General features: G+C 49.7%; 1 protein-coding gene across 2 annotated transcripts in view; it reads left to right on the top strand.

Annotated features, from left to right (window-relative positions):
* LOC146813412 (C-type lectin domain family 2 member B-like) overlaps positions 1-13,881 on the top strand; it is a 74,914-nt gene that overhangs the window by 26,218 nt on the left and 34,815 nt on the right. Inside the window, exons 1-2 of one of the 2 annotated variants that reach the window (XM_085620186.1) lie at positions 914-1,321; positions 7,152-7,268. In XM_085620186.1, coding sequence (XP_085476312.1) covers positions 982-1,321; positions 7,152-7,268 — 457 coding nt within the window. In that variant the 5' untranslated portion in view covers positions 914-981. Of the gene's footprint in view, positions 1-913; positions 1,322-7,151; positions 7,269-13,881 lie in introns of those variants that run through there. The other variant, XM_085620187.1, reaches the window with a different exon arrangement.

A 13,881-nucleotide genomic window follows, 5' to 3' on the forward strand; every position in this document is an offset into this window, starting at 1 on the left:
CAGCTCCTGGAATACAACAAAAACACCACAGAATTCTTCTAAATGAGAAGTCAATACCCTTATTGGTGAAAACCTCCCTGAGGGGTTTGCAAGTAGCTCATGTGATGTCACTTCCTGCCGGGTCACTTCCTGCCGGGATGTCACTTCCTGTGACACCGCCTAATTTGGAGAGTCCCCCCCCCCCCAACTTCTATTTTTCTAGGACTTGTACCATGCAGAAAACAAAGGTAAATGTGGTGCAAGCAGCGTTCTCGCCCCCAGGGCTTGGACAAGTGTGCCTTCCAAATGTCACGTCGCCCTGTGATGCTGCGTGCACACGGTGCACCTTTCACTATTGTGCTTGTGTTGGACAATAGTCGCAAGCAGTGCCGCGTGCCCCTGTGCCAGTCCCTCCTGCTCAGCTGTATTTATCTACTTTCGCTGTTTGCTAAGTAATCTTATCTCATATACATTTTTTTTCTTTCTCTCTTTTTTCTCCTTTAACTCTCGCTGTCCTATCTGTTCTTCTCTTTCCTTCTGTCTCTCTCCCTCTTCTGCTTACTAACTCTGTGTCTTTATCACTTCCCCATTCTCTCACTCTCTATTGCACTTTCTCTCACTGCTCTGTGTTGTTCTCTGACTCGGTCTCTCTTGCTCTCCTCCGATGGGTTGGGTGTAGAAAAAAAGTAAATGGAAGGAGAGAAGGGAAGAAAGACAGGAAGGGGAAAAAGACGAAACGAGAATGCAGAAGGATGGAGAGTGCAAATGAAAGAGAAAAAAAGGGGAACGGAGCAAGAATGAGAGCAAGTGAATGTGGAAGAGAGAGAAAGAGAGAATTAAGGAGGGAGGATGTGAGAGGGAGGGAATAAGAGAAAACGAAACCGCGGATGGGATTGGTGGTGGCCGCCCTGCCTCCGGTTTGAAGTGTGCACAGGGCGGGTGTTTGTGAACTTTGCCTCGCCAAGCCCGGGCAGTTTAAATTCTAACAAGGCGCTGTGGAAGATGTCGGCGGCGGCGGCACACGGGCGCGCAGAGGGGGCACCAGGGAGTGCCAGGACCGGCCCCGGGAGCTCTGGGCACCCCTCTACCCCCGGCCCTGGGGAGGATGAACCCTCCCGGGCTCTGCTCCAGGCTCCGTCCTCTGGGGGTGCGGGGCCGCATCGGAGGCTCTTCCGCAGCCCCAGGGGCCCCTCCTGTGGGGCCAGCAGTGGTGAGGACGTGAAGGTGACCGTGAGCCCCGAAGCAGAGCTGGGGTGCCGACGGCTACCGATCACCCCAAAACAGACCCAGAAAGGGGAAACCGGAGCCTACCCCCGGAAGGAGCACGAGGGCGGCGTGAAAGGTGAGCCCCCACCCCATGGATTCAAGCTTAAGGGCCCCCCATGCAGTCTGTGCCTTCACGAGTATATAACAGTGGCGCCGAGGAAAGAGTAAAACAGCTGTGACGTCACGCAGCATCTCATTGGGCAGAGGTGCCTTCACCTGCTTTTTTCAAACCTCAGGAAAGAGGGTGTCTTGACCTGGTTTGTCTGGCGCCTCTGCCGGAGGTGTTCATATACCGCACGGCCTGCACCTCCTTGCTTCACATCAGAGACTCCTGAACAGCACCCAGTGCGGCGGCAGTTTGCCTTGTTTTAAGGCCCCGATGCCCCCTCTGCGCCCCAGGTCTGGCAGCAGGTGGGTGTTGGCACAAGGTGCCCGTGCCCTTGAGGCTGGCAGGCATGTGGCAAAGGAAACGGAACAGCTCAATAACCCCGTTCAATACCCACTAAGGTAAATGAATGTTCTCAAACTCGCATGTGTTCGCTCCGGGTTGAGATCTTGCCTCAGAACCGTGTGATTCTTGACACGTCGCTTCGTCTCACTGTTTCTCACATTGTACATTTCTGCACACGAAAACACGATGGCTTTTGGTTTGCTGTTGGAGTGAGGGCGGGGGGCATACAGGCGCATCAGGGCTTGAGCCTGTAGACTGGATGCCTCTGCACACACAGGATGAAGGGCAGAGAAGCCTGGCCGCTTTCTCCTAGTGGCGTTAGGTATGGTCTCTGCTGACAGTGGTCGGATACGGACCCCCATTAAATAGTCGCTTCACTCGGGACGGGGGAGTCACTTTCGAAGCACTGTAAACACTTTCTAAACAGCCGTGCAGTGAGCTGTTCTGTGCTGTCCCATCACAGTATTCTGGTTTCTGTAATGGGGCTGAACCTCACCCCGCACTCCATATTGTTAACAATAAAGCACTCTTTCTCCTTAGAGATGCGGCGGTGGAAGTGCTATATGAAATATCTAAAAATAAAGCAAGCATTTGCAAAGCTACAAGCATTGTCTTTTGTGCAATGCAGGCTGCATAGAAAGGCGCCCCAATGTCCACAGACCACGAATCCTTCATGCACACAGACCTACAGGTATCGATGCACACAGACTTACAGACCCCATGCACACAGACCTACAGGCATCCATACATACAGACCTACAGGCCCAATGTACACAGGCATCCATACATACAGACCTGCAGGCCCAATGTACACAGACCTATAGGCATCCATACATACAGACCTACAGGCCCAATGTACACAGACCTATAGGCATCCATACATACAGACCTACAGGCCCAATGTACACAGGCATCCATACATACAGACCTGCAGGCCCAATGTACACAGACCTACAGGCATCCATACATACAGACCTGCAGGCCCAATGTACACAGACCTACAGGCATCCATACATACAGACCTACAGGCCCAATGTACACAGACCTATAGGCATCCATACATACAGACCTACAGGCCCAATGTACACAGACCTATAGGCATCCAAACATACAGGCGAAACTGTACTAAGTCCACCAGATGCCAAGGCATGGAAGCACACAGGCCAGACACGTTGTGGGGCCTTTTCTGTGGGCCCTGTGGCAGTCAGCAGCGTCTGGCCCGCATCTTTGGTTCCTGGGTGTTTTACTGCTGGTATCCCACAGATGTGAGTACTATTGTCCTGTTGGATAAGGGAGTGCTACCATTTGTACTCGCCGTCAGTAGCTTGAGGCGAGGACTCCAGGCTCACTTCCAGAGGTGGGAGTTGGTTTGGAAACCCGGATGCAACGTGACATCTCACACGATACATTCAATGTACAGTCACAGCCAGAACCAATCAATCCTGATTTACAAGTAGACCCGAGAGGGCTCATAAAATAAGGCACCCCACAGAAAGCCAGACTGTCCTAGCGACGTCTGGGATCAAAACGGTAAATATTTTTCTAGCGCTTAGAAGTTTTAACCAGGAGTGATACCTTAACAGCAACATCGGTATGGCACTACAGTGAAGCCTCGGGAGGGTGGTGGTGGTGCTGTTCCCTGTGCCCTAGTAACCTCGGAGCAGAATACCAGGTGTATCGATGTGACGTCAGTCACTGGAAGGAGACATTGTATCCATCCGGTTCACTGGGTCAGGTGTACACACAGGAGCCCCCAGGAGCAGGGCACTGCACTGCTGTACTCCCTACAACCAAACACCTGAGAGAACAAAACGGTGACTACCGGGTGCACTGGCCTCCAAGAAGTAAAGACATGGTCGTCTGAGCCTTGTCCTCTTTTCATCAAGTCTTCACTTTATTCTGGTAATTCAAGACCGCCTCACACCTGCCATTTGGTGCCACCATTTTGTTATCGGAGGATTTCCCTCCTTGATGACCGTGTATCACCCGTCCATGCCAACCTCTAACAGGTGAACCCCATCCTTCTTGAAGTATCCATTTGTGGGATTTTCTCAGGCAACCCTCACTTGCAGTGCCCCATGAATTCGCATTTTTCGCCCATTACAGACTTCATTGCCTCTATTAGCGCGCAGCGCCCCAGGGATGAGAGGACCAGCCACCAAGGTGAATCCCTAATATGAGAGGTGGAGACCCGCCCCCGCTAGTCTGTGCTGCAGCTTTGAGACCAAACTGCACCGATGCATGCTGGGTAGACCCAATCATGCTGTTCGGGTGAGGGAGAACACTTCTAAGTGTCATAAGTATATTTCTTAAGTGATTGCTTGCGGTCACCCAATTCACTTATCTTTACCCACTACCACCGTTTGTCCGCTCCATCAGTGGACCCCAAGGGCAGATTTGAAGCTACTGTTCTCTTTGTTACTTAAGGGTTGTAGGGAGGAAGGCATAAACTTGGGCTCAGGTAGTGTGTTACAGGCTCATGCACAGCTGACAAGGGTTTCAGTGGCTTTCTTCTGCTCACGCTCCAGTACAACACTTGGTCATGGGCCGAGGGTCTCACTGCGGCTGCTGATCAGAGGATTCAAGGGTCCGGTAGATCACGCAGGAAAAGATGCCTTTTTCTCAGCACAAATAGCGCTTTGTTCTGCTTTGCGTCAAGTTGGCATTACATGGCTATGAAATGGGCGAGTCACGGCAAACGCCCATAGGTTTTTATGCAAAGTCCAATCTTCTAAGATAGTCGGAGCAGGCCTTGTCTCAGAACATGACACCACCTCGAAGCGGCGCTAACTACAAGAAAAGTTTTCTTTATTTCTCCTAACTTTTCAGACATTGCTTGTGTGCTGCACTGTACGGCACACATACAATGTGGGGAAAGTTTTAACATTAGTCTAAGTATTTTGTACAGTAAGTGTACCCTTCCAGTACAAAACCTATGCCAGGAATTTTTATTTGGGTGGGCCAAGGGTGCGTTTGGGTGGGCCACTGCGGGCTCGATTTGTCGCATATATGTCTAGGCATGCCTGCTTCCGGGGCCTTTAGTCTTACAAGGGCCAGTAAAACGCACTCTTTTCCAAATCTCTTTCTAAATATTATCACTCTCAAAAAGTGTTTTTTCCATGTAATGTTCCTTTGATGGGAAGAGGAGGTTTCTGAGGTGGGAGTATCAGGCAAGTGACACTTCTCGGGCGCCCTCTGTGCGAGCCTTCAGGCAGAATCCCTCTTCATTACTACCTCCACCTGACTCCGGACTCTGCAACGCACTCCCTTACAGGCTTGATTATCCACTACTCCTCTCCAGTGCACCTTATCTCACAGCTGACCTTGGGCCCCAGCCCCATATCAGGCACCATCGGGCTCCACTTTCATTTTTCTCGGCAAAAACATTAGTAAAATCACCTTCAAACTTAAAACATTGAATATAGCAGTAAATATAATTAGCACACACTTTAAAGTATGTTCCACAGTAGCCCTTATGACCCGACTGCTAATTAAGTAAACAAAAACAGAAAGGCCATGACAGGGCCGGCTTCAGCGCTGATGCGAAAGTTCTTTTTGGCGCCGCACCAATAACCTCTTTCTCCGTAAATAACCTTTACTAACACCTTCCTACAGTGCCCCTCATCCCTCCATGGACCCCCCCTATTGACCTCCTCCTTGAATTCCCTCACTGCCACCTTTCACCAGTGCCCCTCCTCCCTCCATGGCCCCTATTGACCTCCTCCTCAGATTCCCTCACTGCCACATGCTACAAGTGCCCCTCATCTCTCTGTAGCCCATCCCCCTCATGACCTCCTCCTCAGACTCCCTCACTGCCACCCTCCAGCAGTGCCCCTCATCTCTCCCTAGCTCCCCCCTCCACCCCATGACCTCTTACTTGGATTCCCTCACTGCCACCCTCCAGCAGTGCCCCTCATCGCTCCATAGCTCCTCCCCCTATTGACCTCCTCCTCGGATTCCCTCACTGCCACCCTCCAACAGTGCCCCTCGTCTTTACGTAGCCCCTCTCTCATATGCATTTCATTTGTTGTACAGCGCTACTCATATCAGTGTAGAGTGTGTCAGTACTTTACACCACTCACACATTATACAGGAGACAATGAATCATACAAGTATGTAAATCAGTCTACAGGGAATGTCACATAAGCCAATGAGGATTACAAGGTGTAGGGGATCACGTCATCCATACTGGTGGGCAGTATATTTTAAGAGGGTTTGGTCTGGGGAAACACAACCTTAGGATTTAAAGAGTATTCCATGGGGGTCAGCTTTACTGATACAAATGTATATCTGCCCAAACATACTCATTTTAGCAACATTAGAATAATGAAAGACTGGGGAAGTTCTAACTATATCACAAAACAAAGAAAGCGAAGTTCTAACTATACCATTCATGTTTGTATGCAGCTCTTTGATGACGCTTCATTGGTCACTGTCCTATGTTAGGATTGTACCTTCTGAACTGCAAGTAACACAAGGATCTCTGTGACAAAGGCAGTAACCCACTGAGCTTCCACATAAAATACAGTTCATCTGCATTTAAAAACTACTAACAGTCAAAGGATTGCTCTCCAGCAGGATCATTGATCACCAGCGTTATCTGGGCATCTTGTATTGTCTTATTGTTGTCCTGCATCAGCCACGATAAGGTTAAAAACTGTTTAAATGAAGCACACACGAGGTATGCGTCTCCTGGGCCTGTGCAGATTTATAAAAGAAAAACAACTAGTAACACATTCTCTTACCTACTCCATGAGTCAAACTTTGTGTCGCAGCCTGATGTGATAAGCAGCTGCAGGGGTCAGGAAAGGTGAATCAGAATAAACAAACTTATTTTCTCCTGCGCTGCATAGAAAAAGAAATATCCACCCAGCAGAACGGTAGGCAAAGGTTACCAGTGCCAAAGAAAGGATTTGTCGCCTTTCGCCATGTGGAGATGAAGGGGTGAAAAAAATAAACAAAGCCCCATTAACATGTACATGGTCTTTTAAAGACCTGTGGACTCCGGTGCGGCTGCGATAATCTCTAAAACTGTCCGTGTGTGTGTGTCTGCACGCCCGGGAACCTGTCTCGGCCCGGGCGCACACACACGACGTGTGCTTTGCGCGCCTGCCTTCAAGGCCTCACTGCGAGGGCCAAGCCTCCTGTTTGGGTGGGTGGGCCAGGCTCATGTTTGGGTGGGCCTGGCCCACCCGCTAGAACCGGGCCTGATGCCAGATATGCATTCACCTTTGCGTTCTGGTGCACTGGTGTGTGCGTGGCGCTCAGCAGCCTTAAGGAGCGCCAGGTAAGAGAGCGCAGCACCTTATCTTAGCAGGTGTGGCGCTGTCCTGCCCTCTCCCCGCAGTGCAGTGTTGGCTGCTTGGCTATAAATTACTCAGTCTCCCCCTATGCACATCCTATGCTGCCCACTGCGAGGCTTTGATCTGTTCTGTGTCCCTCTTTTCCATCTCAGGATGCTGCTGTTACATGCTCGGTACCGTATCCATCCCTCGCTGGACTCTGCTCGCCGCACCATTGGCGGTCCTTCTGGTGGTCCTTCTGGTGGGATCTGCTGTCACAGGAATGTCGGGTAAAGTATTTCACCAGTTCTTTCAAGGCACAGGTAATATTACCAAATACTGCATGTGGGAATGTTTGCCATATCCATTCCATGTCCGGATATTTGTCTCACAGTTGATGGGCTGGAGCAGTGCTTAATTTGAGACAGTAGTTTCTGGTGCTAAGCACCAGCACTAAATTGTCAGCACCGGCGCTTATGACAGTGCCGCATGGTGGCGCTGTTTGTCTAGTATAGAAACGAGCACAACAACAGTTAATTTATTAAAAATACCTTAAAATGGCTATTACCAGCCTCCCAATCATCCATTCCCACAGCTTTGGGGGGCCTGGAATAGTCTGAATTGTCACATTTGTAGGGTTTCATGGTTAGCAGTGGTGTTGGTTCTGTCATAGGCGGCACTGACGGGGGCAATGGGCTGGCGCAAGCAGCAGTGGCCTCCTGACCAGGGCCGGACTGGGAACCCAAAGCAGCCCTGGCAAACTTTGTCAGACCAGCTCCCCTATGGTGCAGACCAGCTCCCCTGTGGTGCAGACCTGCTCCCCTATGGTGCAGACCTGCTCCCCTGTGGTGCAGACCTGCTCCCCTATGGTGCAGACCTGCTCCCCTGTGGTGCAGACCTGCTCCCCTATGGTGCATAGCTAGCACAGAAAGTGAGCCCGAGGGGGCGTTCTTTCCCCCTCCCAAGAAAATATTGGCAAACATGGCGTACTCTACAACAGTTCACATTATGCATTCAATTGTGTTTGTTTTTAAACGATGACCTTACATTGCACCAGGATATGGCCGTCTTTATTGGGGTTCTTCAATGATTCCCTCACTATCACCCCCCAACAGTGCCTCTCGTCTCTCCATAGCCGCTCTCTCAGATGTATTTCATTTGTTTTATAGCTCCTCTCATACCAGTGTAGGGGATCGGAGCACTTTACATCACACACACCTACAGATACAATGAATGTGTGTAAATCAGCGACTAGAAAATGTTACAAAGAGAAAAGGAAACTTCACATTTCACGGTTTCATATTCAGCTGGGGAGGGTGTGGGATGGAGTGTTAAGCCCTCCCCGCCCCTAACTTTTGTATATTGATGCTTGCCTTACTCCAGGGGTGGGCGGGAGCCTGTTTAAGCTGTCTGTACACTATTACGGTGGCAGCAAATTTACATGTAGTTTGTGATTTGCAGTTGTCTTACTCTTTTGTGGGTGTTTATTTTGTATTTGCATGTCTCTCCCAAAACCCCTCTTTAATTCTACCTCTACCCCACCCATTTTGTAGTAATTATTCTCCATTTTTCCACAACTCAAACTGGTCCCTCCCACATTTACTACATGTTTGGAGATCCCGCCACTGGAATAGACGGGAAAGGGAGAGGTGAAGTTCTCGCCTCATACGTTTGTGAGTTTAATTTTGTTGCAAGAAATGATCCTACTGGAGCCCTACTTTATATACAAAGATTGTAAATCAGGCCCGGTGTCCACAACAGAGCTCTTATATGTATATGGAACCACACATGGTCGAAATTAGAGGCAACTGAAGCCCAACGCGAAGCGTTATCAGGTCTGTCCCTGTTGCGTAACCCACTTACACCAATTGTTAATCACAAACCTCCCTAACAATGACCAGAAGTTCTAACAAGGTGTCTCTGAGAGGGAGTAGACATCTGCTGAGGCGTCTCTCGCTGAGAGTTAGCGGAAATGTATTATCACACTGTGCTCCAGCACACATACAAACCTATGAACTTATCTGCGTTTTTAGAGCAATGGTTCCTGGACTCTATGCATTGGCCAAAGGCGACGGGTTAACAAACGCCATTAACCAATTTGCTGATTGGCTGACACTTAAAATCAGTATTAGTAAAATGAATATTCTTACATCTGGCTGGAGTGTCCTGCTCTAAAAAGCACAATTTCTCACAGTGAGGAAAGGGTTCACCCTTTGGACTGAGTCTACTACACAGTTCACGTGCTCTATTGCGAGACCTTGTGGGCTCACCAAAAACATACAGCGGCTTGGAGCCTGACAAGTATGTATGATACGGTGGCCTTCCTGTCCAGTGCTTAATTTGTAAAATAATGAGTACCGTTGTCCAAAGCTCTGCTCAGAAGCCCGCGGTAGGTGCAGTTACACGTCGGAACACCGAATACCAAGGCTTCTTTAATCCACTGTCAGACACTCCCTGCCCCGTTATCTCCCTATTGCGGGTTTCTGCTCTTCCCCTTTGTGACATGTTTTCCGTCTTGCTCTTGAATGAATGAAGGGTCTTATATCGCGCACAGCTTCTTGGAGACTGCCCCGGCACTATCATGCTTACAGGGAAAAGTAGGCTCAAGAGGCTGAAAAGGTATGTTTTCAGATGTTTACGGAAAACAGTCTCATCTGAAGTATTTCTGAGATAAACGGGTGGCTGATTCCAGATGAAAGCCACACACACAGAAAAGGATAAACCCCCATGTGAGAAGGTGGCCTGGTATATGCCGTCCACTAGTTCTAGTGGGCACCTTGTATCAGTCCAAACAACCCCTTATTGATGATAGGTTAAAGACAACCTTTATTGAAAGCTATCCTAGTGGTAGCTATGGAGAGCAGCCTTCAGCCTAAGTCTTGAAGGAATGTAAAGCAGCTTGTTTTACCAGTCTATAATCTCTTGAATGATCAAATGAAAGGACAACCACAACAGGTATATATTCAAAATATATGTATTTAAGATATATCACACCCCTCTAGTCTCTTTATGAGACTGGAGTTCACGAAGTACTTAGTTTACAAGTGAGCAAGCATCAGTAAAAGCACAAATACACGTTTGGGCCCTAAGGGCGTACCAAACCATATACCAAAAAAGTGGTATAAGAACCACGACTGGAAAAGGCACAAGGCCTACTGCCTGTAGAATCGCTGGGACCCCAAGAAACCACCCAAGGTAGTGACACAGGGGACCCACGGGGACGGTATGCAGTGTGTAAACACAACCGCGGGTACCCGTTATCTTCTATGGGCAATGTCGCGGATGGAAATTTAAAGATTAGGGACACTTCTAATCGAGTCTCGACCAAACTATTTTGGACTTAAGAAGTTCTACGACTAGCACCCACGAGAGCACCGGAGTACTAGAGTTACCACACCCAGGGAAGCCGGGTGCATAGGTGTCTTTTGGTGTCGGGTCGCGTCGTCTATTCCAGTGGAAGCTGGCAAAGAACTGCTGCTGCTGTGAGGAGAAGTGTCCGAAGAGATCCAAGCCCGGATTTAGGAAGGAAGTAACCTGAAAGCAGAGGGGTCAGAGTCTGGGTCGCTTGCCAGTGACCGAGGGCAGGATGGACCAATGCCCACAGATGTCGGGTGCTTCACGTGAGTTGATGTGTGTCTTGACTCTTCAGCCACGAGGTCCAGGAGGCATCGACGAAGTCCACGAGCCGGATTCGAGCTGTCCCACAAAGTCTGTCGAGTGCTGCGGTGTCGGCAACCAGAATGGACCCAACAAGCCTTGGCAACAGCAAGTCACAGGAATTCAGAGAAAGGACTGCGGTGCAGACCAGCAAGGTCTGAGGGACTCACCCAGCGAAGGTAAGTCGGGGCACGTCTGGAGCAACCAGGAAAGCCCAAGCAGAAAAGGAGTTGCCTTCGTGGGGACCTGCTAGCCAACGGGCTAGTGATCGCGAAGGAGCCTTGAGTGGTCGCACTTGAAGCTGGCCCACGGGTCACTCGTGGAGTGGAGGCCAACAATATTTGGTGCAGGAGGTGCTCAAGGCTGGGGCTACTCGGAGCCCAAAGCACAACTTCGAGGAGGACCAGGAAGATAGTGTTGCTGCAAAAGCTCATGGTGTTCAGGGGGCACGGTTCCACGTCACCCACGATAGCCACGGGCCTCCGCTTTGCTGTGGACGCAGGGTAGCCTCGGCAAAGTCTGGAAATCCACCTCTGGTGATGCAAAGACTTCGGCATCCGGCAGGAGCTTCAGCAATGCAGACCGGTCAGTTGCTTCTTTGGTGCCTGCCAAGCAGGGGAGTCACTCCTTGACCCCAAGGGAGATCTCTTCAGTCTTCTAGTCAGGATAGAACGTCAAAGGTCCAGGATGTACGTTGCAGAGTTTTGTCCAGGGTAATCTAAAGTCCTAGGGACTGGATTCCTATACTTATAGTAAGTTTAGGGGATGGACTAACTCTAAGGCCCCACCTATGGGTGGGCCAGGAAAGAGGGGTGGGACACCCATTTCCTTTGTCCAGTTTTGCGCCAGAGCAGGGGCAGGTAGGCCCTGCAACCCGTTTGAACTGGAGTATGCACAGGGACACCAAGTGTGCCCCTAGTGCAGGACTTCAAAGCACCAGAGAGTGCTCTCGCCCAGCCCCAATACACATCAGCCTGTCTGGGGAGGTGGGGACACCTCCCCTCGACAGGAAGCCTTTTGTCCAGGCCTCCCCTGCCGGAGTTTCGATCAGCAGCAGGAGGCCAGACCCGTGTCTGTGGCGCCAGACCCGTGTCTGTGGCAGAGGCATCCATTTTGTGATGCCGGGGCTCAGGAAAGTCCTACCGGTTTTAGCCAGTGTGAACATGTGTCTTCCTCTAGAAGGGTGGAATGCTACCCCCCGCCGCCAGAACTGGCGGGGGGGGGGGTAGTATTCCAACGTGTTTGACACCAAACACGACATGTGTTGATGCAGCCATCCCAAAGTTAGCATTCACCGCGAGGTTATAATGCACTTAAGAGTATATGGTATGGCTGTATCACAGAACAGCCATAAGGGAGTATTTCCGAAAGCTAGAGAGGGGCTCAGCTCATGCTTGGGCACCCTCTCACATAAAACCAGGCACTCTACCTTCAGGATTGTCAAGGCCTGCCATAGGAGTGGCTTATAGGTTTATATGTGTCTGCATAGGGTAGTGATATAGGGAGCCTATACCACATTAAGGGGTGCAAGTACACCCTTACCCAGGCTGCAGTAGCAGACCTGTGGTGCCATTTTGGAGTGCTTCCCAGGGGTGGCATAATACATGCTGCAGCCCTTGGTAGGCCTCTGAGGTACCTATGCCCTAGGTCAATAGTATACCATATACTAGGGGCTTATAAGGCACTCCAGAATCCAATTAGATATGTACCTAATGTACATGGAAACCATTTTAGAGAGGAAGCAGCTAGGCTGTGGTCCTGATTAGCAGGGCACAGCCAGACTAAGGTCCACTGGATACACAGCAGGCAGGGGATTCTTGGTGGAGTTGAGGCATGTGAGCTCTGTTAACCTATAGATTGCAGTGAGGTCCCTCTTTATCCTCTTGCAACAAGGTACATCCACAGGGCTGTATTTCCAGATAATGCAGCAGGTGCAATAAGTTAGAATGCAGGGCCTGATGGTAAAAATCAAGTTTCCAGCTTGGCAATCCTTCTTCTGTCATTTTCAAGCAGCAGAACTGAGAGGCACTGCCCTACTCGGAAACTTATTCAGTGTTCTCTAGGGTCACACAGGAAGGCACTCCTGTCCAATGAGGTGCAGGACAACACCCCAGAGCTTGACCATTTCATCCAAAGTGTGGAACTATGGTCTCCCAAAAAACACTATTTTTCCAAAATTCAATATGGCTGAAGTCCCAGCACAGAGGCACGAGCTGGCTAAACCTCCCTCCAGGATGGCTCATCTCCATATCCTCCCACCCCCTGGATCTGCACATTCCTTCCTTAAGCCTGCCATCTGGTTGGGTTCAAAGAGTAGGGTTGTAAATGAAACTGGTTTCTCTGCCTGTCTCCCTCTTTTATTGAAGATTGTTTGACCCCTCGCCCTGACTGGCATTACTATGGAGCAGAAAACTGTCCTCCCAGAATAGCTCTTTAACCCCAGGGACTACTTATACCTTATCAAAGCAGCCTGGCTAATCCACTTAAGTCTGACCAATCAGGACAGATCACTGGTAGGCTAAATTTTGACTTGCAGACAAAGTCTTCTAACATATTTTCTGTATGTTTTAGGATAGCAAAAAATGGGGGGTGCCCAGGGTACAAGGATGACTTTGCAACAGATTCTTTTAGTCATATAGAGGAGACCAACACCGTGCAGAGCACGGTGAGCAAGCAGTACAGCTTTAATTCTCCTATTGACTGGCAACCAGTCAAGCTTTTTTAGGAAAGATGTAGAAGTGCGCCTGGAAGTATTGAATTGGAGGCATGTTGCTGTGCTCTGTAGTAACGCCCACATTTCTTGCAGTGCGTATGCGTGGTGGAGGGGTGGAGCCAGCCATAGGCCAACAACCCAACCAAACAGGAGACCGAATCGGCCCATAGAGAAGGATTTCACACTTTTCTGGATTACATTGCAAGCTATTTGTTTTCAACTAGATGAAGACGGTTCTCATACAGGCGGAAAAAGATTCCGTAGCTGAGGTCCAAGCTTCTTTTCCTCAATCTTTCCCCTTTGTATGTTTTCCCTCTCTTGTTCTCGGGAAAAGTGTAAAGAGAAAAAATAATTGCTGGTCCACAAAAATGAGTGCCGGTGGACCGTACCAGCAACCACTGTCTCACAATCCAGTAATCTCTGTCACTGCAATTTGTCTGCTTTTTGTTTAGTGTGCCAGATTGTCAAGTTTGTGTTTGTCCCTCCCATCGAGCATAGCCTCTTTACCGTATCTTTTGATTGGGTGACTTTTA

Source organism: Triturus cristatus, chromosome 7 (assembly GCF_964204655.1).
Source record: "Triturus cristatus chromosome 7, aTriCri1.1, whole genome shotgun sequence".
Lineage (NCBI taxonomy): Eukaryota > Metazoa > Chordata > Amphibia > Caudata > Salamandridae > Triturus > Triturus cristatus.